General features: G+C 40.7%; 1 protein-coding gene across 4 annotated transcripts in view; it reads right to left on the bottom strand.

The window, feature by feature from the left end:
- Positions 1-6,499: 6,499 nt before the first annotated feature.
- The window catches only part of Znf326 (zinc finger protein 326), a 45,898-nt gene continuing 25,804 nt past the window's right edge, over positions 6,500-26,593 (bottom strand). For all 4 annotated transcript variants that reach the window (XM_028867345.2, XM_028867346.2, XM_028867347.2 and 1 more), the window contains 5 exons: positions 19,174-19,321; positions 18,020-18,119; positions 13,573-13,703; positions 12,272-12,367; positions 6,500-7,706 (listed from right to left, as the gene is read on the bottom strand). In XM_028867345.2, the coding sequence (XP_028723178.1) occupies positions 7,338-7,706; positions 12,272-12,367; positions 13,573-13,703; positions 18,020-18,119; positions 19,174-19,321 (844 nt within the window). In that variant the 3' untranslated portion in view covers positions 6,500-7,337. The remainder of the gene's footprint in view (positions 7,707-12,271; positions 12,368-13,572; positions 13,704-18,019; positions 18,120-19,173; positions 19,322-26,593) is intronic.

The following is a 26,593-nucleotide window of genomic DNA, read 5'->3' as shown; positions in this document are numbered from 1 at the left end:
CATTAATTCTACACACAGACTTACCGACCAACACTTGCTTTACTTCTGTCTAGCTCTGATAAGTCAGTTCTGGTTTTAGGTAACAGTAGGAAAAGTGAAGCCCTCAGGCACTTGACAGAATGAGGCTCCTCAATCGTCTCATCTTTGGAGCAATGTTACCTTCTTCTCACGGGTGAGAAACTAAGGCATTTGCTCCAATGTCTTCCTTGAGAAAAAACTTTTAAATGACAATCCAGGTCTAGCAAGAATGGAGGATCTGCCAAATCCGAGGTCAACAGCTGTTCCATGACGTCATCACAGGAAATCTGGTCGTCACTTCACAGAGAAGTATTGTTGCTGCTTATGTCCACCACGTTCTTGATAACACCATTTCAACATCCCAGACGCAAAGCCAACTTTACATGCTCCCACACTGATTCTGCATCTTCCTCCTAAGCCTGGAATTCAGTTTCTCTTACCCGAGGAAGCAGTATCAACGTCTAGCTGTGTCTAGAAATAATCAGGAAATATGAAAGGGGTCGTGAGGAAATATACAAAAACTGTTAGAAGTGCTCTAAGTTAGTGGATTCTGTTTCTGCTTTATTAATTATTTCTCTGTTTTCAATACACTGTAATGCTATTATATCTGTTCAAGATAAAACCAGAAATAATAGATTTGGAGAAAAATTCCCCCCATCCAGATGTAAGTTCCCTCATCACAGGTGAGCACTATTTGTTTATCCTTTCAGACACTTTTCCTGTAAATAAACTACCTTTACAGGCTGTTATACAAATAGCTTGGACTTTATGTATCTATACATGTATAGAGAATTTCCCAAATGGAATTCTAATATATAATATAACTTGCTTTTTCTTTCCCAAGTCAGCACTTGCAGGCTTTTTCTTTATGATGGCTACAGAGCTTGCACTTGTGATACCTGTCCCATGATTTAACCATTATTCTTACTGATAAGTAGATGGGTTATTTCCAATTTCTTGTCACTACCAGGAATGCTGTGAAGAGCAGCCTCAGAGAGACTTTAACAGTTTTTTGTTTGTTTGTTTGTTTTTCAAGACAGGGTTTCCCTGTGCAGTTTTTGGTGCCTGTCCTGGATCTCTCTCGCTCTGCAGACCAGGCTGGCCTCACAGAGATCTGCCTGGCTCTGCCTCCCGAGTGTTAGGATTAAAGGCATGCGCCACCACCGCCTGGCTTTAGCAGTTCTTAAATGAAGAGTCGTCCGTCCGTCCGTTCCCCCCCCCCATTTAATTATTTCTGATGCTGGGGCACATCCTGCCACTGATGATGGGGTGGATTTCTTTTATGAAAATCTTTGGGACATCTTCCTGTAAGAACAAGAAAGAAAGCATTTGCCTTAGTACAGCCTCATTACCTTTTAGATTAGAAGTTAACAGTTAGCTCTTGTTACTAGCATTTCAGACCTTACCATTTCAGCAAATGTGTGGCTCTTTAAAGATACAGCTGCTGGATTGACGAGTGTGTACATTAGATTATACTGCATAAACCCAAATTGCCCACTACATCTTGGAAAGGACATTTCTTCACCAACAGAGACCATTGCCAATCTCTGAAGGAGCTGGAGCTATTGGTTTAATGTTCTTGTCACTTGCATGTATTTACAAACATTTCTTCTGCTACTCTTCCATTTTGTTAGCATAATCTTTCACCCTGCAGTACTCCCACCTCTGCCAGCCTTAGGCTAAACTCAAACTCACAGGCTAGGCTTTGTACTCAGGATGCTCCTGCCTCGGCCTCCCACAAGCTGGGTTTACAGCTGTAGACCATGTTGCTCAGCTTTTGACTGATTTTCATGGACCAAGTCTGTCACTTTTGCCTTGGGACTTCTGGGATGGGTATCTCACCTAGAAGACTCTCTATTCCAAAACCAGAAGTGAGTTTCTTACCTCTCTGCTTAGCACTGCTGTGTGCCCCTCAGTCTACTTGGAATTTATGTGCCTTGTGTGGTACAGGCATCTCTTTTCCCAGTGCCTCTAGCTCCTTCACAGGCTCTTTCCCACAAGTGAACCTAACATGATCTGTCTTTGTAAGCTCTTACTGTACTGGTTTCCAGTGTGAAGTAGGAACCATCTTGTCCTCGTTGCTCCGTACACTGTCTTTGCACACGGGTTTCTGAGTCAGTTGCAGCGGCCCTAACCTAAGTGGTGCTGCTGTCTGTCCTTCCTGCTGACCCTCCTGTGCAGCCACTGCCTCCGAACTGAAGCATCCCTTCCTACGGAGACCATCTTAAGACTCAGAGTTAGGAATCTTACACGATTCACAGAGCCTCTCCCCAGGGTCACGTGACGATAAACAGTCCCTGGGAAGGAGACTCTTGCTGTAACCAAGCTGCCAACAGGTTGTGCAGGAAGCTCCAGGGAGACAGATTTCCTGAGTGGTCACTCAAGCTGGGCGGAAGGGGGCCAGCTGCACCACACTTCCTGGTGATGCAGCTGCCTTGAGTTATGCTCTGGTAAGTGACCCCAATAAACTCACTGGCTCCTAAGCTAGACTTGGGTGAAATCGTTTCTTGGATGTGTCTTCAGTGCCCTGTATGGCATTTATTCACATCTCCCCAGGCAAAGACACAAGAGAAGCCCTGGCTTTCTATCTGAAGCCCACCGGAAGTTCACATGGCTGCGTTTAACAACAGAACTGATCTAGAGCAGTTCAGGGCTGCTGCTGAGGCAGAGCTGAGCAGCCGTTTTCCTTTTCTCTCTCTTTACTGGATGGCTGGGGCCAAGGTTTTTAGGCTGCAGAACAGGCTACCGGAAGGCTGTCTCTGACACACTGGTGTGCCCAGTGGCCCTGCACTCGCTGTTTAGACTTCTAAGACTGCCTTTCTGTGTGCCTGCCACTCAGTGCTCGGTGCCAGAGGCCAGAAGAGGGTGGTGGGTCCATCCCTTGATCCGGAGTTAGACAACTGTAAGTCATCGTGGGTGCTGGTAACCAACTTCAGGTCCTCTTCAACGGCAGCAAGTGCTTGTAATCCCCGAGACACACTTCGACCTTCCATAAGCCACTTACTTTTAACTTTTACCCAGTCAATATTCAAACAGTTGGAATGTAAACTTATCAATCCACTTGAAAAAAAAAGACATATAGACAATCATTTTTTAATAGACAGGAATGTAAACCAGGCAGTGGTGACACACACCTTTAATCCCAGCACTCAGAAGGCCAGCCTGGTCTACAGAGTGAGTTCCAGGACAGCCAGAACTACACAGAGAAACCCTCAGGGGGAAAAAAGACAGAAAAGAGGTTGTTTTGTCTACTCAAGTATTTCATATTAATTAAAACATGTAGTTTCTTTCATAGAACTCACCCTTCAGCGTATTCTGTAGCATATAGTTCAGATTTCTGTTGTAAATGGAATTTTAAATTTCCACTGGTCACTGCTAGGAGAAAGTTACAGACGTCCACGAGGGAACTACTAAACTACCTATGATAAGTCCATCAGCTCTTCAGCTGCTATCTGGAGGTGTTGCCTCCATCACCACCCTGCCTGAAATGTCTGGTGTCCTTCCCTAACGTTCTCAGGTTAGGTGAATCGCAGCAGCATCCTCTGGACTGTAACTTGAGCCTGAATGTTTGCTGAAGTTTACTGGTAACAGTCCTCGGCCATAATAAAAAGGTTTCCTTGGGCTAGAGAGGACCTGGGTTCAAGTCCCCACAACCCCATGAAGGCTCACACCCGTTTGTAACTCCACTTCCAGGGGATCCAATGGCCTCTTCTGGCCTCCAAGGGTACTACACACACACGGTACATACATGCAGCCAAAACACCCATACACCAAAAAATAAAAAAGAAGTCTTTTTTAAAAATTGTAAAGGTTTCTGGCTGTTCTTAGTTTAGCCTGACAACAAGTGTTAAGTCCAAGGAGGTACCTCCTGGTTCTGTGTCCTGTGCCTGTCCTCCATTAATGCCTCAGGAACTGTTCAGGCTGAGTTAAACGGATTATGTTGAATTCAATGGAAAAAATTCTACTTTGCCCTTAAAAACAAAAACTGGAGAATTCAAGAAGAACGTGACTTTAAACGAACACAGCCCACCCCTGGACAGCTGCTTAGACGACAGTGCTGTGACCACCCTACATCATCTCATTGTTAGTGACGAGGACAACTTGAAAAACAGAAGCTAAATTGTCCTTCTAACCGTAAAGAAAACAACACAGTAAGGATGGCAAAAATTAATCTGCATGTAAAATACACTGCAAACCTACAAACTGTCAAGTGGAAAATACACACATCTCAATGTCTAAAATATACTTTAATACCACCTTGCAAATCAGATGGTCTACATAAATACTCATCACTTCTTAGATGCTTCTCATTCTAAAACATTTCTCTTAAAAATTGTTGCAGGGATTTTATATGTATGAATACATGACTCTTCAAATCTCAACCAGACCTCCAGAGACATTCTATTTAAAAATCTCCAACTTGGGACCAACACATGGCTCAGTGGGTAAAGGCACCTGCCTCCAAACTCAACAATTAGATTCCCAGGCCCACATAATGGAAGGAAAAAACTGTTCCTAGTTGTCCTCTCACCTCCACATGTACTGAGTGACGTGAGTGTACATGTTCACACTCGCAGACAACATACGTATTTACACATACACATTTTTAAACTTAGTGCCAAAAGGACAAAATTATTAACAAATTATTATTCCTTTACCTTAGCTTTCCCACAGATATCTTTAAATAAAAGAGTAAAGCCAGGCGGCGGTGGCGCACGCCTTTAATCCCAGCACTCAGCAGAGCCAGGCAGATCTCTGAGTTCGAGGCCAGCCTGGTCTACAGAGCGAGTTCCACGACAGGCACCAGAACTACACAGGGAAACCCTGTCTCAAAACAAACAAAAAGAGTAAAAAGGTTGATCAAGTCCTAGGACCTTTAAGAAGTTTCCTATGCAGTAAACAGACTCCTAAGTAGGATCCCAATTTTCTAGTTTTCAACTAACCTTCTTGTATTTGGTTCCAAATTACTACAATTAAACGCTTACCAGATTTTTCCACCTTAAATGTAAGCTAAACAGTTTATTATTAAAACATAATGGTCCAGAAAACCCATACTTGTCCCTACACTTTTGCATGTGTATGTATATAGGAACACTGTGGGGGCGTGGTGGTGGGGGGGGAGACAGGACGACACGACTCGTGTGGAAGCCTGAGGCCGACTTCAGGCATCTTCTTCCATCACTCTCCACCTTGTTCTTTGGAGCAGGGTCTCTTACTTGTCAGTACAGCTAGTCTAGGCTCACCAACCAGCTCCTAGGATTTCATCCGCACCGCCTTCAATGCTGACATTACAGGGGGCTGCCACACACAGCAGTCATTCACACAGCTGCTGGGCATCTGAACTCTGGCCCTCAGTCTTACTCAATGAACATTTTATACACTGAGCCACTTCCCCAGCCCTAGAAAATCTAGTTTCAAAGGCCTGACTTTAGCTGGGCAGTGGCTCAGTAGCTAAGAGTGCTAACTACATACCCAAGTTCAAATCCCTAGAACATACATAAGAATCCAGGCATGGTCACACACAGGCCTGTAACACTGTATCCAACACTTGGATAGAGGCAGGAGGATCTCTTGGGCTTGTGGGCGACCAACCTAGCTCCAGCTTCAGTGAGATCCTGTCTCAAGGGAATAAGGCAAAGCATGGCAAAGCAGGACACCCAGCATCTTGCTCTGGTCTCCTGAGTACAGGTGTATGCACCCCCACACAGCTCCCACACACATGAACACAAACACGCAATACTCACACACTTCTACAAATGCTCATACATTCGACTTAGTGTTTTATCATCTAAGTTGCCCATCCAATGCCTCAAATTTTTGAGAAGTTAATTTCATTAAAAAGTTGTCGCCTCTTATATAGCTTAGTCTACTTGTGGGACTCCTCGCAGTGGGAGCAGGGCTGGCTTTTGGAACCTATTCCTCACACTGGGTTGCCGTGCCCAGCGTTCACACAAGGGAAGGAGCTTAGTCCCACTGCACCTTGCTATGCCATACTCTGTGGACACCCATTTCGAGGCCCCGCCCCTTTCTGAACAGAGGAGTGGGGGGGGGGGTGGCAGAGGAGAGGTGGGGAGGGAATGGGAGAAGAGGAGGGAGGGGAAACTGCAGTCGGATGTAAAATAAATTAATAAATTTAGTCAATAGAAAACATTTTCCAAACTCAAACAACAACAAAAAGCCCCACGTGTACCCCATCACAAGAAAAGGCGTGTTAATGACTTAGGAGTAGAGCTCGTGCTGATCACTAAGAGGCTTGTGACTGTAAGAACACTGCTTTTCAGTTCTACAGACGGCCACCTGAAGATAATCACATAAAAGTAGGCCAGTCTCCTGTCCTCTTGATGAAGATGTAGGAACAGTTTATTCTGCTAAAGGAAAGTATTTGAAAGAGTGAAGGAGAAACAATTCATTGTTTTTTTAAAAAACAGAAAGCTTGATTCTTGGTTCTTCAGGCAAAACAGACACGACAAAAGACCACAAATTCTTTGTATTAAATTGTATTTTCAGGAAGATTCCAGGTTTGACATAGGCACAGAGAGAAGAACAGACTAAAGCTAGTATAAACAGGATCAGGTACAGCCTGACCTCTGAAATGTGTTATAAAATACACAGTAGTCACACTTTTTAAAAATAGGATTGAGGAAAAATGTTTTAATTCAAGTCTTCTCAATCACTTGAAATACTTGTGAGCTAAACTCATACATTAAGGCAGATATTGATTTTTAAATACTCATTTAATTGATGAAATGTTTAACTTGCAATCAAAGGAGAAAGTTTTTGTTTAGAAAGAAAAAAAAAAAGTTTTATTGCTACAAAGGTAACTGTACACAAAAGCCATTAAGCCATCTTAATGCTAACTGCTATTCAATGTATATATTTAAAAAAAAAAGCAAAACAACAACAAAAAACCCACAATCAGGACAAAATACTTGCCCAATTCATCTCTTCTAGAGTAAGTACTCAAAAACTGAATGCACACTTAAAGGCTCACTCCCAAGAGCAGCACTGAAGTTCAAATGATTACAACAGATAGAGGAACAATACACGTCTAGTATCCTGAACACCAGTTAAGGTAATAAAAATTAAGCTTAAAAATTATACAAACAATTTATCATATCTAAGTTTGGTATCTATAAAAACTAAACTGAAATCATCTTAACTTCATTTTATTAAACAAGTGCCAAACATTTAGAAATTATATAAAACAAATTTTGTATGTGGAATGCATGCAACATGGTATCAGTTCGTATCATAAGCTATTAAATGTCTCCCCTTCCTACAGCAGGACAGAGTGTAAAGCTCCACCCAAGTCTAATGCCCTACACCTGACTCTGCTCAGGCTGCTCAGCAGGGCAGCTGGCAGACTCCTCCTTCCCCTCCTCCTCTGCCTCTGCCACGTTCTCATCACCCCCTTCCCCTGACTCTGCCGTTCCCTCCTCTCCCTCTACTCTCTCCTCTCCCTCCACATCTCCTTCTCCCTCCACGACTCCAGCTTCCTCCCCTTCTTCTTCTTCCACCTCTTCTGTTTCCCCCACTTCCTCTACTTCATCTTCCTCCTCTTCCTCCTCCCCCTCTTCCTCTTCCTCATCCTCCTCTTCTACGGGTTCATCAATCTTCTCTTCATCCTCTTCATCTCCTTCTATCTGCTGATCCTGAGAATGATCTTGAACTTCAAAAGGATTCTCTCCCTAAAAAGAGAAATTGGCATTTAATCAACACATTTGTTTTTGTATCAGTGATACTTGCTATATCATGGAAAAAATACTATTTGAAGTTCTTTTTACTTAATGGCAAACCTATTAAATATTTTTAAGTATATACTTCATTCTAATGAGTATATATTTTATTAATTATTTTACATACCATATAAATTAGAGCACTCAAAAAGCCAAAATTTTTAACTGAATTTCTAAAATCATACGTAAAAGTAAAAACATGTTTGAATACAAAACAGCTGATGCAGACAATCTGTTTAATAACACAACTACTCAATGTGATTCTGTTCTGGGGTCTCCTAAGAACTCAATAAAAATCACGTACCTCAATTTAGTTACTAGACACCATGCCTTGTGCTTACACTTTCAAAGCTAGGCAGACATTCAGATACGATCTTATCGCTTTTATTACTTTTATCTCCTGTGTGTGTGCACACATGCACATGCTGACATGTGGAGGTCAGATATCCGTTTTCTCCTCCAGAGCCTAAGGCTTGAAGTCTGGTCATCAGGCTAGATGGCAAGAGCCTTTATCTGGCTGAGCACCACAGCAGCCCTACAATTTCATCTTAGTAATTATTTATCTGGATTAAGTCTCATATAAACTTTATAGTCAAACTGGAAGTCTATATTAATAAGGGAAATGAAGAGACAGTGAAGCTTATTAAAGCAGACTCTATTAAGGCTGGTGCTACACTTTAAGATGGATCAGACAGGAATGTGTAGAATGAAATGAAATAATAAATACCTGGGTGGTGCAGGTTAGTGATACACAATGGGCTTAGAAGGCCCAGTGGTCACTCTCCATAAGAAAGAAAAGGGGAGGGGGACACTGATGAAGACAATTCTAATGGCCACAGACAAGAACACTGAGAGCTGCTGGTAGCAAAAGACCACGGGAGTACACAGCAGGTGACTAGTGCTCAGAACCCAGAACCCTGGGTTCTGTTGGAGAAAACTATCACACAAGGCATTATGGAATTACTGCCTTCTGAATGAACTGGATGTTTCTTGTAAACTTCTTGTGCAATAAAAGCTATGGTATCTCTCCATTTACCCTGATTTCCATGTAATTCATACATGTAATCTCATGAATGCATCTCAATCTTATATGCACACATAACTGGATAATCTAGAAGATGGTTTCTTAATTAACTGTACAATTTTTATGAATAGAAACATTCTAAAATATGCTTCATACTAGGTCTATTGTTCCATGTGGACTGTAGACACTTAGAGGTCTTGTTCTCCATCCTTAGCCACTGACAAGGTAAATACTGGGCAGACAAAGAGTCTCTGTAGAACTTTCACAGAGCAGAATTGCAGGTGCCTGGCCTTGTTAGATCAAAACCTTTCAGAAGAATTACAGTGAACCAGAAGTGATAGTGCAGGTGTCTGGCCTTGGTATATCTCAGTCCTTCTAGAGATCAACAGCACCTATGTTGCCCTAAGCTTCCTCCACTGGAACCTCCACACTCTGATTCAAAACACAATTAACACTTTGTATTTATTTCTACACCGGTTTTTAATGCAAGATTTTAGGCTATGTATATGTCCTGAAATTCAGATGATTAACAGAAAAAGGCTATTAACTGACTAGTCATATGTGGATATTATTAATCATATAACAGTACATGTATTCTTTGCCTTTTCCATTGGTTTAATTTATTCCCTTGTAGCTATCCCTTTAAGAGATAGCCAGATGTCTGGTGGTGGTGGCACATGCCTTCCTTTAATCTCAGCACTCGGAGTTCGAGGCCAGCCTGGTCTACAGAGCGAGATCCAGGACAGGCACCAAAGTTACACAGAGAAACCCTGTCTCGAAATCACCACCACGCCCCCCCCCCATGCAAAAAAAAAGAGAGCCAGAACTGTTTACAACCTACAGCTGTTGTCAGTCACCAGTTAAGCTGACCAACTCTTTGCCAAGTGTGACTCTTATCAGAATATTCGTCCCTGAGAGTTTACTTTGTAGCTTTTATTAACAAGTTGTTAAGGAATGGACACATATATGCTTGGGGGGAGAACGAGAGGAAGAACTAAGATAGAACAATGAGAGAACAGCAGAAGAAGAGACAAGAACTAAGTGTGAGAACAGAAAGGAAGCTGTGCAGAGAGGACTGACTTAGAAGAACGAAGTGAATGGACTAAGGAGCTCGGTGTGCACAGAGTCTTCCCCTATCCTAGATGACCCTCAGCTGGCTGTTAGGTTCTTGCACGGATCCTGGGAAAAGGCTATTTAGGAGCTGGACCCTAATAGTCTTTGTTAAAAGAATATGAAAGATGTGGGACATTAACAGAATAGGTACATTAGAATGGGGAGAGAGGAAGTGGGTGGGTACATGCTGCAGACAATCAGAATCTGAGATATCTAAATGTTTACAGGCACCTATAAATTTTCAGCTCAAATAGAAGAATGCCCAAAGTAAAATATTTACATTACTAGATTACTTGCATTGAGCAGACAGTGGAATTAGAGTCCCACGTGGGATAGCCTAAGGTGGACTATAGGAGCCAAACCCTAGAAGCAGCCTATACACAGGTGAGAGAAGCAGAACATTATTTGCCAAAAATGGTAGTTTAAAGAAAAAATGATAAATGGGCAGTGTTAAACAATAAAACAGATAAAAGTAAAAGTATTGAAAAAATCATTTGAGTCCATCATTACTGAATGAAGAGGGCTCCTAAGGATTTAGTTTTACATGTTTTAAACAAAAGAACCTTAATTTTTGTGTTTGCGTATGTGAGTGAATATGTGTGTTCAAGTGTATGTGGAAGTCAGAGGACAACTTCTGGTGTCATTCCGTTCTGTACACCATGATTTCTGAGACAGGGTCTCTCCTAGCCTGAGGCTTGCCAATTAGTCAAGGCTAGCTCACCAGAGCCCCAGAGCCCTGGGGTGCTCCTACCCCATCCCCCAGCACTGGGATAATACACTGCGTCCCCATGCTCAGCTTCCTTACATGGGTCTGGAGCTCACCCAGGCCCCTCATTTGCACAGAAAGTGGTTTACCAAATGAGCTGCCGCTCAAGCCCAGTATGTTAATTTTAAAGCGGTGGCTGTGACAACTGACCACTGATGACCTTAAGAGAAGTTAAAAGGATGATGGAGTGGGGGTTACAGCAATAGCAGCTGTCCACGTCTCTACAATCCACTTCCTATCAAGGTGACAAAAAGCACTGCCAGGCACTGGAGCTCTTTCTGAAAATACTAATTTCTAGTCACTCTCAGACCTTCTGAATCAAAATTGTCAGGTAGAAGCCTAATAAGAAACACTTCAGGAGCTGGGTGCTGGTGGCACACATCTTTAATCACAACACTTGGGAGGAGAGCCAGGCAGATCTGAGGCCAGCCTGGTCTACAGAGTGAGTTCCAGGACAGGTGCAAAGCTACACAGAGAAACCCTGTCTTAAAAAAACTAGCAAACAAAAAAACAGAAAGGAAGGAAGGAGGAAAAGAAAAGAAAAAAAGGAAAAGAAACAAAACATTTCAGGATACACTAATCTGAAAAGTTCAGGGAATTAATTCAGAGGGTCATTAAAAGGGCTTGGGTGGTTTCTATTTAACCATACCTTTCAAAAAGACCCTGATTATGCTCTTCCAGGTGAGACCTATTCAGTTACAGTAAATTATAGGAAGCGAAGAGCCTAACGTAGGGCAAGCTATCTTTTCAAGTATGGTAAGAGGAGGCAGTGAAAAGTGAGTCCATGAAAAACCAGGTCACTTTTGAGTTAAGGGAAGTAATGAGCACTGTCTGTCTGGAGAAGACAATAATAAGGGGAGAAATCAGATCCAAAGGGGAGCGCGAATGATGAAACCAGAACACAGATGATGGGAAGACGTAACAGAGGTGAGGGACCACACAGAAACACACAGAAATCTAAGGTGGAGACTCGTGTTGCTCTCTACTCCCTAGTGCAAAACAGTACAGGAGTGGAGAGGGCAGGGGTGAAAGCTGGGCTACGTGAAGAGAGGGAAGGAGCTGAAGTAGAAACTACAGAAGACACAAGCCATCCAAACCAAACCAATGGCTGGGGACACAGCTCATAGGGTGCTTGCCACACAAACACAGGGGCCTCGGTTTGAGCCTCAGAACCCAAATTTAAAAGTCAGGCCTGGTGGCACAAGCTTGTTATCCCAGAGTTGGGAAGGCAGAAACAGCAATCTTGATAAACATGCAAGCCCCAGACCAATCACAGACCCTGTCTCAAAAATAAGGTGGATGGCTCCTGAGGTGACATGATCGAGGTTGTCCTCTGGCATCCACATACACCATCAAAGGAAGCATTTACAATCACACGAACATATGTGAATAAAACTAACATCTTGATCTTCTCTTCTGAGGGGATGAGAAAGGAATTATTGCTCCCCTATCCTATAATCCCAATAATTAAGAGAAACAATGTGCTACCTGTAAGCAAGATAGTAAGTAAAATTCTTCCCTGTATGTGGTACTGTATTTATTTTAGTATCACACTATGACTATCACCATTTAATTATACAATACTTGCCAAAAAGCTTTTGTCCAACGTCTTACCTTAACGAAGCGTTCATACCGCGCCTTCACAATTGGATTATTTAAGATGCTTGTAGCTGTCAGCACACTTTCTCTTTTTATCTGTTCCTTATAAGCCTATGAACAACAGGACACAGTGAGATACTAGAAAGGATGGCATGAAAAGTCTATAGATATAAAGTGGTATTTTACATAAGACCCTATATTTAAATGACTTTTATAATAAATTAAGCTATGAATAACTATAGCTACCAGGCTTGTCATCTAAATCATTCATCACTCAAGACTACGAACTTTGATAAGCCAATAAAAGTAAAGCACTCCCAAGTGCAAGTCTAGGTGTCTAGACATTTGATTCCTATCCTTTTCATTCTACACTTCACACTATCAAAACAGAATAATCCAAAAATAATCAGTCTTCTTCAGGGTTTCTAAGTAATTAAAAGAAGAATTATACAGAGGGAGAAAAGATAATATGAATGTGTACCAGCAAGACAGCATGCCTCAAAGTGTGTCAGAGAGTCTGGGGGATGTGAAATTCACTTCATTACAAAACAGAAATGTAAGACTAAAGTCTCTTCTATTTAAATTTAAGCTTAAATCATTAATTTTTAAGTCTTCAAATACATTTTACAAATTCCCCACAATATAAGCACTCATGTTTTTTGAAGTAAAGCTAACTAGAGAAAGCCCAGCATAAAGAGCAGAAATGTGTACTAAAGAACAAGTAAACACTAAGCTGTTCAGGGATATCCTATCCCAAAGTCACAACAGATAGTAAATGCTAATACTAGTTTTAAATGCATTTTCCCAAACCATGAGAAAAATAAGCTAGTTGTAATAAATGCTAACTTTAATCTTTAAATGTATTTTCTTCAACTACCAGACAAATTGGCAATAAAAATTCCCTTTCTTATTTGTTCTAACACGCACATACTCACAAAACCATTTTGTAGCAACTTTAAAAGAAAATAACAAAAACTGCTTAACAACTATGATTTACTGAATGTTTACTATTACCAGCCACCATTTTACTAGGTATTACAAACTAGTTAACTGAGTCCTTAAACAAGCACAAAGGAATGGTGCCAGTCTCATCTTACAGACAAGGAAAGTTAGATAAGGGACTCCTTTAACACCAGGATTCAAATCCAGAAAGCCTTGCTCCAGAGTCCAGGACCTCACCTGTGACAAAGCTGCCTCCCAGCAGACATGCAGCTGTTCACATTTCATATTATCAGGGCGGTATGTATGAAACAACAGCTAAAAGATGATAAAGAACTGGCACAGATTTAAGAATTTTATAGAGATTAAAAACTTACCTGCTTCCCTTTGACATGATCAGGAGACTTGAGGTGCTGCTGAACTGAACTATGAAAAGCAGGGATATACATGCTGCAGGCACCACAGTGAACAGTCTCTACTTTCACCATGTGATCATCTGCAGTAACACCTACAAAAAAGTTCATTAGGGAAGAAATGCTCTCACATTCTTCTTGACGAATCAAGTTCTTACTAGTTTTCATCACCATTTGTATTCCTTACAACAAAAGGATCAGAGCATATAGGCTTATGTCAAGTTCTTCCACATATCTCATATCTACATATGTACATTTTTTGGGTCTGATCCTCCTAGAAGGTGGAGTTAAAAGTGGTTGTGAACTACCCAAAGTGGATGCTGTAACCCAAACAACTAACAGTTTCTTAACTGCTAATCTGACTCTCCAGCCCCACATTCTCTCATCATGTTATTCACTCATGCTTAGAGCCCTGTTGGTCCATCTCCTCAAAAAGCATAAAGTAAATGGATGTTATTTTTAGCAAATAAGAATTTCCATTATTATGAACATAGGTGGGCAGGAAAAGCAAAAAAAAAAAAAGAAGAAGAAGAAGAAAAGAAAAGATGCTGTAAGGAACAGGAGCACCCCTTCTCTATCTTCAAAATGATTATTCTAAATGGACCCTGGGCTGGAAACTGCTCATGGGTGGAGCACTTGCCTAGCTCTTCCTACCAAGTGCAGTGGTTTGAGTGAGAAGGCCCACACAGGTTCTGGGACCTGAACAACTGGTAGCCTTGGTGGTGCTGTTTGAAGGCTTACCTTTGTTAAAGGAAGTATGTCACTGAGGGCAGCTTTCGAGTGCTTAACGCCTGGCCCTGTGTTCAGTTTGCTCTCTGCTTATGGTACAAGATGTGAGCTCTCAGCCCCCTATTCCTGCCACTATGCCTACTACTTGTTGCCATGCTTTGGTGTGCCATGCCTAGGAATTTTGGCCTTATACTGTACAAGATGAAATTACATGACCATACAGTAGAATCCAGTCAGAAAAAAAAAATACTAAAAAGTATTCAGAGAACATGTGATGACTTGAATAAATTCAGTATGTAGACTTATTTTATGTTTGAAAGTTTTGCTCATAAATATGTCCATGAAGCACATAGGTGCTTGGTGCCAGGGGAGGTCATTACAGGGTGTTGGATCCCCCAGGAGGTATGAACGTTGTGGATGACCATGTTGGTGCTGGGAATCAAGCTTGGGTCCTCTGCAAGGTTAACAAGCACTCTTAACAATGAGTCACTCCAGCCCCAAATGCATATTTAAAGCAGGGTAAAGAAACAGACTTGCTCAACGTGTAAAAATGAACTAGAGGACACAGTGCTGCAGATGAAGAGCAGCTGGATAACCCTCACTTCTGCTCTGGTGAGTGCAGCAAAGCTACTTTTCAAGAAAAAGAAGTATTTCAAGTTTGTTCCCCTGAATTAATTAAAGAGTGGCAATGGAAATGACAGATTTTAGAGATATGATGGGATTTTTTAATTTAGATTTATCTTTACTTTTTAAAAATTTTTTTATTTTATTTTATGTTCATTGGTATTTTGCCATGGGTGCTGGGTCCCCTGGAACTGGAGTTACAGATAGTTGTGAGCTACCATGTGGGTGCTGAGAATGAACCTGGGTCCTTTGAAAGAGCAGTCAGTGCTCTTAACCACAGAGCCATCTCCCAGCCCCTATCTTTACATTTTTAATTATGTACACCTGTGTGTCTGTGTGGGTAATGCTAGTGTCCAAGGAAGCCAGAAATGTTAGATCCTCCTGGAACTGGAGTTACAGGTAGTTGTGAGCCACCTGACATGGGTGTTGAGAACCAAATGAGGGTCCTCTGCAAACATTTCCTGCTCTTAACCCTGATCCATCTCTAGCCCCAAAATGTTGGTTTTTATATTGACTATTGAAAAGATGTTAGAAAGCAGGTAAATAAATGAAACAAGATTTCAGAAAACAGATCGGTGCTAGATCTACAGATATAAGGAGTTCGCACATACATATTAAACTCTGTATGTAGATGAGTTCACCTGAAAGAAATATAAAGGGAAGGAATAATGAAGATTATTACTGATGAAGTACAAAGACTAAAACCAAATCAAGGGGATCAAGCAAACATTAGGCCAGTAAGGTGCTGAGACAGGAAAAAAAAAAAGAAAAAGGATTCACAAGCAAGGGAGTAAATGGAAAACGCTACCAAGATGATTTAAGGAAAAACAAACAGAACAGAACTGGATCATTTTGGGTTGGGCGTGGTGGCTCACACCTATAATCCTAGCTCTTCTCAGGTGGGAGAAGAACTGCTGCACGTTCAAGGCCTGGCTGTTCTAAGAGTCAATTCTAGGCCAGAGGCGATGCAGTGAGACGTATCTCTAAATGAACTAAGGGACCACGTGATGAGAGTAGAAAGCTGTTTACTTCATCTAACCAATGAGCCTGAAGAAGAACGAGGCTTAAAGAAACACGGTTGTGGGGTTAGGAAAATATAATGCTCAGCGGTGGAGCTATTGCCGAGAGTTGTTTAAAGATAAAAAGAAAAGGCAAGTTATAGTACAATTAGCATGCTTTTTGTTCCTTTGTTTTTATTTTTTAAAATAGAACAGGCTTAAAGGCTTCCGAGATGGAATCAAAAGAGAAGGAAAGATTGAAAAACAGAAGAGTTAAGCATATAAATTTCAGAGAAACATAACAGAGCTGGAAAGAAGGCTCAGAGATGGAGAACTAGTACTGCACTTGTAGGGGACCTGAGTCTGGTTCCCAACACCTACATGGGGGTTCTGAGTAACTCCAGCTCCAGGGGATCTGAAGGCCTCTTCTGGCCTCTGTGGAGACCACAGACATTAGGTTAGGCAGTTGTAGCACACGCCTTTAATCCTAGCATTCCAGAGGCAGAGATCCATCTGGATCTCTGTTGAGTTCAAGGCCACACTGAAAACAGCCAAGCATGGTGACACACACCTTTAATGCCAGGACTTGAGATCTCATGCTTTGCTTGACAAAGACACATGCCTTTAATCCTAGGAAGTGATGGTAGGAAGCAGAAAGGTATATAAGGCGTGAGGACCAGGAACTAGAGGCTTTTACACTTTTAGGCTTAGAGCAGCAGTTCAGCTGAGATCCATTCGGATGAGGACTTAGAGGCTTCCAGTTTGAGGAAACAAGATCAGCTGAGGATTGGTGAGGTGAGGTTGGCTGTGGCTTGCTATGTCTCTCTGATATTTCAGAATTTACTCCAATAGCTGGCATTGAGTTTTTTTTTATTAATAAGATGCTATGGGATGGTCAGTATATCAAATTACTCTGATTGGTCAATAAATAAAATACTGATTGGCCAGTGGCTAGGCAGGAAGTATAGGCGGGACTCACAGAGAGGAGAAAAGAAAGAACAGGAAGGCAGAAGGAGACACTGCCAGCCGCTGCCATGACAAGCTGCATGTGAAGATGCCGGTAAGCCACAAGCCACATGGCAAGGTATAGATTTATGGAATGGATTAATTTAAGATATAAGAACAGTTAGCAAGAAGCCTGCCATGGCCATACAGTTTGTATACAATATAAGTCTCTGTGTTTACTTGGTCGGGTCTGAGCAGCTGTGGGACTGGCGGGTGACAGATTTGTCCTGACCGTGGGCAAGGCAGGAAAACTCTAGCTACAATAAGACCATTTAAGATTCGTGTTACACACAACTCCCCCCACCCATATAATTTAAAAAATAAAAATAAAATAAATAAATAAATAAATAGAGTTAAGAAAAACAGGGCAGGGCAGCGGTGGGTGGATTAAAAGCACATGCCTTTAGTCCCAGCACTCGAGAGGCATAGCCAGGTGGTTATCTGTCAGTTTGAGGCCAGGCTGGTCTACAGAGTGAGATCCAGGACAGGCACCAAAACTACACGGAGAAACCCTGTCTCAAAAAACCAAAAAAAAAAAAAACAAAACAAAAAAACAAAAACAAACAAAAAAAACCAACAACAACAACAAAAAAAACCTTAAAAAGAAAGACAGGGCAAATTAAAGAAGGATCCTTCATCTAAAGCATCGGTTCAGATATTTGCATCATGAGTCATAACAGTAGCAAAAATTACAGTCATGAAATAGCAATAAGATAATTTTATGGGTGGGGGTCACCACAACATGGGGAACTGTATTAAGGGTCCCAGTGTTAGGAAAGTTGAGAACCACTGATCTAGAGGAAAATTCCTTTCTCATGTTATGAATCGTAATGTAAATATTTTTGGAGACAGGTTTGCCCACAAGCTGAGAACTGCTCCTCTACACTGAACAAAAAGAGGTAATACTACTAAACTTGTAAGTATGGAAACAAGAAGTTAGAAGTCTGCTCTGATAAACCAGTCAGAGATATAGCAGGTATAAATGTGAACTACATCAATCTCTGATATATAAAATACAAATGTAAATTTATAAAACAACTTGACTAAATACTCACCTTCCATGACATCTTTTTCAATTATTTTGTAAGCTTCTGGGTGATTAAGTGTCTGCTGCTTACGAATAGATGCTTTTTTAAATTTATTCACCATACATTCCTGGAGAATAAGAAGAAAGAATACAAACGGTTCCAAGGCACACCCAGCACATGCTCAGCACCACACTCATCTTATGGGAACACTATCACTGGCAGGTATTTCTGCTCTGTAAGAACTAATAGCCTTTCACAAGAAACCCACAATTTACTTGAAGAGACTATTGTGAAACACTAGAAAACAGCTTCACTTTCAAAATGTCTTCTGGGCACTTGGAGAAAGATTAGAAGCTGCACCTTGAGTTGACCTTCTCAAGTAAGGGGATGAATTCTAATGACAGAAAGGAGCCCATTACAGGAAAGTGACAGGAACCAACATAAAGGACACAACTCGGATAGATGCAGAGGTCTGGGTGAACAGAATAGTTCTGTGCAGTCAGTAGTCCAGCTCCAGCCTCTCGCAGCATCTCTTCTTGTTTTGTTTGCTTTTTCAAGTCCCCAGAGTATCTCTGCAGTCTTGGCATTTACACCTAAACATACTATCTGTGCACCTGTGAACATGTTTTATTTTCAATTATAGTTGGCTCACTAACAGTAATGCTTGCAGTCTTCAAAATAATCTATTAAGTTGACAATTACATAAAGAAAATACAAAGACACCAGACAGAGCCTGTCTCCCTGGCTCAAGTCTGACTCTGCTACCTAGTGACAAGGTCACTTAGCTTCTATGGACATGGTCTTTCAATCATTTCTTGAAAAAAGGAAAGAGAGAGAGAGAGAATTATGGAGGCTCATCTGAAATGAAGAATTAATGTACCAATCATACTTCCAGGTACACGGTAGATTTCTGCAGGAATGATAGATGAATCCGAATCAACATAACAGTGACTAAAGGATCTCTTTCTGACAACTTTCCCAGAAATAATTATGAAAAATGATTTCTCATATTACAAATTCAAATTTTAATATAGAATTCACATCTAATTAGTTTTACCAACTTTCCTTAAATAAGTAATTATTAAATTTTTAGAAACATAAAAAGGTGAGAGAAAAATTATAAAAAGTGAAATAAATTCAGATCAAATAAAATATTTCTCATTTCAAAAACATCTACTTACATGTAAAAACTCCATAACTACTTTATCAAACTTGGTTTGTTTCTGAATGTGATCTAATGTTTCCTGGTGTGAAGAACTTTCCAGATGCAGTTCAATATTTTTTTCTTCAAAGGTTCGGAATTTACAAAATGAACATGTGAATGCCATTCTACAAAGAAAAGAAATTTTCTTTAAATATTACCTTATTCATTTAGATCATCTAAAACTAATTATACTAGCTGAAATAACTTTCTTTCCACTTTAGAACTCTGAAATTAAGGCAGAGGAAAAAATATTTCTTTGAGTGCCTATGGACAGCAGTCATTAAAGTACTCTGTGTTTTAAGCCTCTGGGTATGAATACGACAAATAAGGGGATGACCTCAAGCCTTGGCCATTCGAAAGCTAGAGTTAATATAAAGAAGCACTGACTTCCAAAATTCCACAACAAATTTTACACTCTGGCCCATCCTCGAGTTTCTAAACCATCAACAAAGCCAGGTAGACACAAACAATTATTCAATCTCACAGAGCTCTGGGGATGTACTGTCCCCCAACAGCTGTCAGGATGACTGACAGGTCCAGACTGCTGCACAAACATACATTATGTAGAAGATGAAAATCCACCCAGAATGAATTCCTCTATAACTTTCCTACTTTCTATGTATATTATTTCTTTTTCCTTAAATTATAACAGTCTTCTAACTGGGTTCTGACTCAGTTTCCATTTTCCAAGGATCTTTTCACACTGCTATTAGACTTATCTGCTGAGTTACTTAGGAGTTAATGGCTCAGTTTATATCATGTGCGATCTTGGGCAGTTATTTAACTTCTCTGGCTAATGCAGTCTTCTGATGTGAATGCAGTCTTCACAGAGGTATTACATGGAGCCCCTAAGAAGGCTCCTGTCAGGGCTGGAGAGAAGGCTCAGAGGTTAAGAGCACTGGCTGCTCTTCCAAAGGTTCAGAGTTTAATTCCTAGCAACCACATGGTGGCTCACAACCACCTATAATGAGATCTGAAGCTCTCTCTGGCATGAATGCAGACAAAGCACTCATACCTAAAAAAAAAAAACGACATAAATAAATAAAATTTTAAAAGATGGCTCCTTCAATTACTTAGGTTACGTCCTCTACAACAGGCATTAGCACATTACTGCTTACATACCTCACTGACTCCTTTAACACTCAAAAACTAAACACAAAAATGCCTTCAGCTGCTATCCAGGACACTTCCTAATCTCTACTCTCTTTTTATCTATGCCCACTAATCTCGTTTAACAGTATAAAGTACATACTACATCTTTATTAAATGCTTTAATTATGTTACATTTTTAAATCACTAATTCTTTCCAAACCAGTTTTCTATTTTTGAGGTATCAGTAAAACACCTATTTCTTTGTTTTTACCTTAAGGTATGTGATCTACCTGGACTGCTTCACACAACTCTTACAATTCTACCATTCCTAGAGCAGTTCAAATACCATCTCCATCACCACACTGTCTCTGGGATTCACTGCCACTCTGATTTGTATCTCTCTTCCGGCACTTCTTCACCATATACTGTTGCTTGTGCATACCTCTTACATACACATCTCACCCCAGGTTCTCTTAAGTAGTGTATGTGCATAGTCACCTTTGTGATCATATTGAAAGCATTCAAATAGCAAGAGACCTATCCAAAAGTAGTCATTTACCATCCATCTCAAATCTTCCTAACAAAAGTAAAACCGCTCTGATAAAATAAATGTACACATGACTGCAGATGTAACTCACTGGTAGTACATTTCTTTAATATGTATTAGGTCCTGGTTTCATCATCAGTACTATTTTTTAAGCCTAACATACTGTAGGGTACTTTTTAAGACTCATAGTCTATAAAATGACAATTTAACTGAAATGGTTATGGTATAGGGAAACATGAAAATTTCAGTTCTTGTATTTCCTCCAAATTGCAATGTTTATTCTATTAACACAGTGACATCACATTCAAATTTTCAAATTTTAATGGGAAAAGTACTCATAGAATAATTAGATACAAATGTTAACCTTATAATGCATAATCATATTTAGACTCATATATTTAACATAAATTGTTTAATTCATTTCTACAACACAGTAACATATCTATTATGTATACCAAATGGAATTTAAAGAGATAAGAAGCAGGGCAGGGACAAAGACCAAAAAAACAGTCTTATTAAAATTGTAACCACACTGCCCAGCCAGGCCTCCCGTGTGCTTCTCCCAGTCTGTCCAAGTGAGTCTCCCTGACCCAACCATTCACCCCTTCGCCCCAGGCCCCACAGCTAATGTCCTGGCCTAGGTTTCTGCCAGACACTCCCTAACTACCTGTCAACCCATAGGCTTCTCCATGTCACCTCCAACCTTTCCACCCACCCTGATCCACATTCCAGGCTTCGACAAGATGCACATCCTGTACACCAACCCAGTCCTCCTCACTTCATTCCACCTAAGTCATTTCCAACTGTTAGGCCCAATCAATCCACTGGCACATCCTCTCTTCTGCCCCAACCTGTTCTGTCCATATCAGACTTAAAACTAACAAAAGAAGTCCACATGCCCAGATCGCATAGCAAAAATATAAACAATATGAAAGATCAAACCAGTATCTCCTCTCCTACCAGTTCCGCACAAATACTTGCCAATAAAAGTTACCTAGATGAACCTCAGGACACAGACTTTAAAAGAACAATCATAAACTTCATCAAAGAATTCAGGAAGTTTAAGGAAGACACATAGCAACATCTCAATGAAATTAAAGAAACAGAATTTAAGGAAAATAAATGCTTGAGTGATGCCTAAGAAAACACAGACAATGCTGAAGGAAATGATGGCGCTAACCCAGAATTTGAGAATGGGATTCAATAAGGAGATAAAAACATTGAAGAGAACTCAAGCTAAAATGAAGATGGAAATGAAATCTCCAATAACGTAACTAGAACTCAGAGGAAAACCTTACAAGTAGAAAGAATCAGGCAGAAGATAAGATTATCAGAATACAAAGTAGAGGTCCCGGACCAAATAAACTAAAAATTAGAAAATAAAAACTACAGGAAAGAAACATATCAGAAAAGTGGGACACCACGAAATAATCAAACCTTCAAATTATAGACATGGATGAGGGAGATGAATCCCAAGTCAACGGCATAGACCAGGTAATCAACAAGATTATAGAAGAAAAACTTTCCCAAACTAAGGAAAGACACATCCATACAAATACAAAAAGTACACAGAACACCAAATAGACTAGACCATAAAAGAGACTCCCTATTGGAATATCATAGTTAAAACACTAAGTATATAGACAAAACAGAGAAAGTGAATTGAAAGCTGCAAGAGAAAAACTGCAAGTCACATATAAAGGAAAACCTATCTGAATAACAGCTGGTTTCTCAATGGAAACTCTGAAATCCACAAGCCTGGAGCAATGCATTCCAAGTCCTAAAAGCCTATGTCAGCCAGCCCAGACTAATATACCCAGCAAAACTATCCACCATAATTGAAAGAAGGAGAAAAACTTTCCAAAAAATAAGCACCATAAAAAACATATCCAGCCGGGCGGAGGTGGCGCACGCCTTTAATCCCAGCACTCGGGAGGCAGAGCCAGGCGGATCTCTGTGAGTTCGAGGCCAGCCTGGGCTACCAAGTGAGTTCCAGGAAAGGCACAAAGCTACACAGAGAAACCCTGTCTCGAAAAACCAAAAAAAAAAAACATATCCAGCCAGGCGATGGTGAGGCATGCCTTTAATCCCAGCACTCGGGAGGCAGAGCCAGGTGGATCTCTGTGAGTTCGAAGCCAGCCTGGGCTACCAAGTGAGTTCGAGGACGGGCACCAAAGCTACACAGAGAAACCCTGTCTCAAACAACCAAAAAAAAACCAAAAAACCAAAAAAACCATATCCAACAAACCAAACCTAAGGATAACACAGGAAGCAACAGTTTGGGCCAAAATGAGGAATAAACATAGCAGAGATTGTAGTAAGAAATGTGAAACCATAATTATTAAAACACAAAGTACCAGGGTTGGGGATTTAGCTCAGTGATAGAGCACTTGCCTAGCAAGCACAAGGCCCTGGGTTTGGTCCTCAGCTCCGGAAAGAAAAAACAACAACAACACAAAGTACCACTGAACACAAACAACACCAAGAATTAACAACACAATGGCCATAATTAAAACATACATCTCAATAATAACTTTAAGTATCAGAGGCCTCAATTCTCCATTCAAAAGACACAGGCTGGCTGAATGGATCAAGAAACAAAACCTATCTATCTGCTGTCTATAAGAAGGACATCTTTAAAGACATGTACTGCCTTAGAATAAAAGGGTAGACAAAAGTACTCTAATAAAATGGTACCAGGAAGCAATCAGGCATCACTATGCCAATATCTGACAAAATAGATTTCAAACTAAAACCAAACAGGAGAGATAAAGAAGGACACTCCATTCTAATAAAAGGGATTGTTAACCAAGAAGACATTACTATTCTAAGATTATAAGCACCAAACTGTGGGGCATGCTATTTCATATATATATATATATATATATAAATATATAAATAAAGTACTACTACTGGATTTAAAGACACACATTAACATCAATCAATTAATAGTAGGGGATTTCAGCAGGGTTGCTGTGGTGATATACTGTGTACCCTAATAAAATTGCTTGAAGATCAGAGAACAGAACAAGCCACTAGATTAAACATAAAGGCCAGACAGTGATGGCACACACCTTTAATCCTAGCAATCAGGAGGCAGAGATCATCTGGATCTCTGTGAGTTGAAAGCCACCCTGGATTGCATGAGATTGACTCAGTCTAAGAGAGAAACAGCCAGGCAGTGGTGGCACACACCTTTAATCCCAGTACTGGGAAGCACACATGCCTTTAGTGGCTGGGCAGATTAAGGTATATAAGGCATGAAGAGACAGAAACTAGAAGCCTTTTCGGCTGAGGAATCCCTTTCGGCCAGAGCTCTTTCTGGCTGAGGAGTTGGTGAGGTAAGAGGTGGTAGTTGTGGCTTGTTCCTTTGCCTCTCTGATCTTTCAGCATTCACCCCAATATCTAGTGCCAGGTGTTTTATTAGAAGACCATTCAGAAATTTGGGTTACATCTCATGGTGACACACACCTTTAAACCTAGCACTCGGGAGGCAGAGGCAGGCAGATCTCTGTGAGTTCAAGACCAGTCTGGCCCTGCAGAGTGAATTCCACGACAGCCAAGGCTACAGAAAAACCTTGTCTTAAAACACACACACACACACACACACACAATTAGGAGATTTCAATACTCCTTTTTTTTTCAATAAACACATCATCTAAAACAAAAATTAGAGAAGCATCAGATTTAATTAACATCATACATCAAATGGACTTAACAGATACCTACAGAATATTCCACCCAGACACCCAAGACTACACATTTTACTCAGGAGCACACTGAAACTTTGTTAAAATAGATCATATCCTGAGAAACAAGACAAATCTTTACCAATTCAAAAGTACTGAAATCATTCCTTGTATCCTATCTGAGCACAATGCAATAAAATTTGAAGCTGATAGCAAGCATCCACTGCTGAAGATGACAGAAAGAAGAAATCAAGAAAGAAATTAAAATTTTTCCTGGACTCCTGTTCACACACTCCCATTCACACACTCCCGATCACAACAGCCTCAAAGAAAATAAAATATCTACGATTAAACTTAACCAAGGAAGTGAAGGATCTTGAAAATGAAAACTTTAAACCTTTGAAGAAAGAGATAGAAAAGACACTAGGAAATGAACTATCCTAAAATTCATATGGAACCATACAACACCCCTGGTAGTCAAAAAAGAACAATGCTAAATGGATTACCATTCCAGATTTTAAGATATATTGCAGAGCCAAAGTAATAAAAGCAATATTGTACTGGCACAAAAAACAGACATGCAGGTCAATAGGACAAAATCAAAGACCCAAGCATGAGTACACATACCTTCAGTCACTTAATATTTGACAAAAATGCCAAAAACATAAGCTGGAAAAAAGAAAGCATCAACAGATGACACTGGGAAAATTGGACATCCATATGCAGAAAAAAGACATTAGACCCATGTCTACCACCTTGCACAAAAACTAATTCCAAATGGATCAAAGACTTAAAAGTGGAACCTGAAACTGCTAGAAGAAACACAGGCAGTGCCTACATGATATAGGTGTAGGAAGGACTTCCTGAATAGGACCCCATTTTCCAGGGACCACGGACAACAACTGACAAGTGGGGCCTCAAAACTATGCAGCTTCTGCACAGCTGAAGAAACAATCAACCAGGTGAAGAGGAAGCCACAGAGTGGGAGGGGATCTTTGCCAGCTACACATCTGACAGAGGATTAATATCCAGGATTTGCAAAGAACTCAAAAAAAAAAACAAAAACAAAAACAAGACTCATTTAAAAAGTGGACCTGGGACCTGAACAGAGTGGTCTTGAAAGAAGAAAAAAAGGTGGGGGTGGGAGGGGGTGGAGTGGGGGCTAAGAAATATCTCAAAAAAAATGTTCATGGTCCCTAGCAATAAGAGAATGCAAAACAACTTTAAAAGGTCTTCTTACCTCAGTCAGAATGGCAAAGATTAACAAAATAACCAACAACAAATGCTGGAGGGGATGAAGGGAAAGGGAACCCTCATTCACTTTGGTGGGACTGCAAACTGGTGCAGTCTCTGTGGAAATCAGTGTGGAGAATGCTCAGAAAGCTACACATAAATCCACCATAGGACTCAGCTACACCACTCCTTGGCATGTGCCCACAGGACTCGGCATCCTGCTCCACAGACACTTGCTCTGCCATGCTTGCTGCTCCTCTATTCACAATAGCTGGGAAAGAAAAACAACGCAACTGTCCTTCAACTGACAAAAGAATAATGAATATGGTGCATAGACTGTATAGAATACTATTCAGCTCCAAATAAAAATGAAGTCATAAATTTTGCAAGTTAATGGATGAAAGTTAAAAAAATATCGTATTGAGTGAGTTACCCCCAGACTCAGAAAGACAAATGGTGTGTGTTCTCTCTAGGTGCAGTAGTGGCATACAAAGCTTGGCAGTAACCAACAGCTCTCTGATTGGACTAAGAGCTGCTCAACTAGAGAGAGATCAATGCCTGATCCCAGAAACCTAGCCAACTACCTAGGGCTGGTGAAGTCATGGATCTTGAAAGAGAAACTTCACCACAACTACCACTTTACCAAACCAGAATAATCCCCACGTGCACTCTAATATTTGTCCTTATACCCACAGAGAAGTGTAGTCTTTACCCCTCGTCAAGGAAACTTCTCTGTGCAACTGACAAAGACCATTACAGAAAACCACAACCAATCGAAATGCAGAGTTGTGGAACCCAGTCCCCAAAGCAACTCCCACACCTAAAGCCTGGGGAAC

The sequence above is a fragment of the Peromyscus leucopus genome, chromosome 10 (assembly GCF_004664715.2).
Source record: "Peromyscus leucopus breed LL Stock chromosome 10, UCI_PerLeu_2.1, whole genome shotgun sequence".
Classification (NCBI taxonomy): Eukaryota; Metazoa; Chordata; class Mammalia; order Rodentia; family Cricetidae; genus Peromyscus; species Peromyscus leucopus.
The sequence above is the reverse complement of the archived record's forward strand: the minus strand, read 5'-3'. Positions and strand labels throughout refer to the sequence as shown.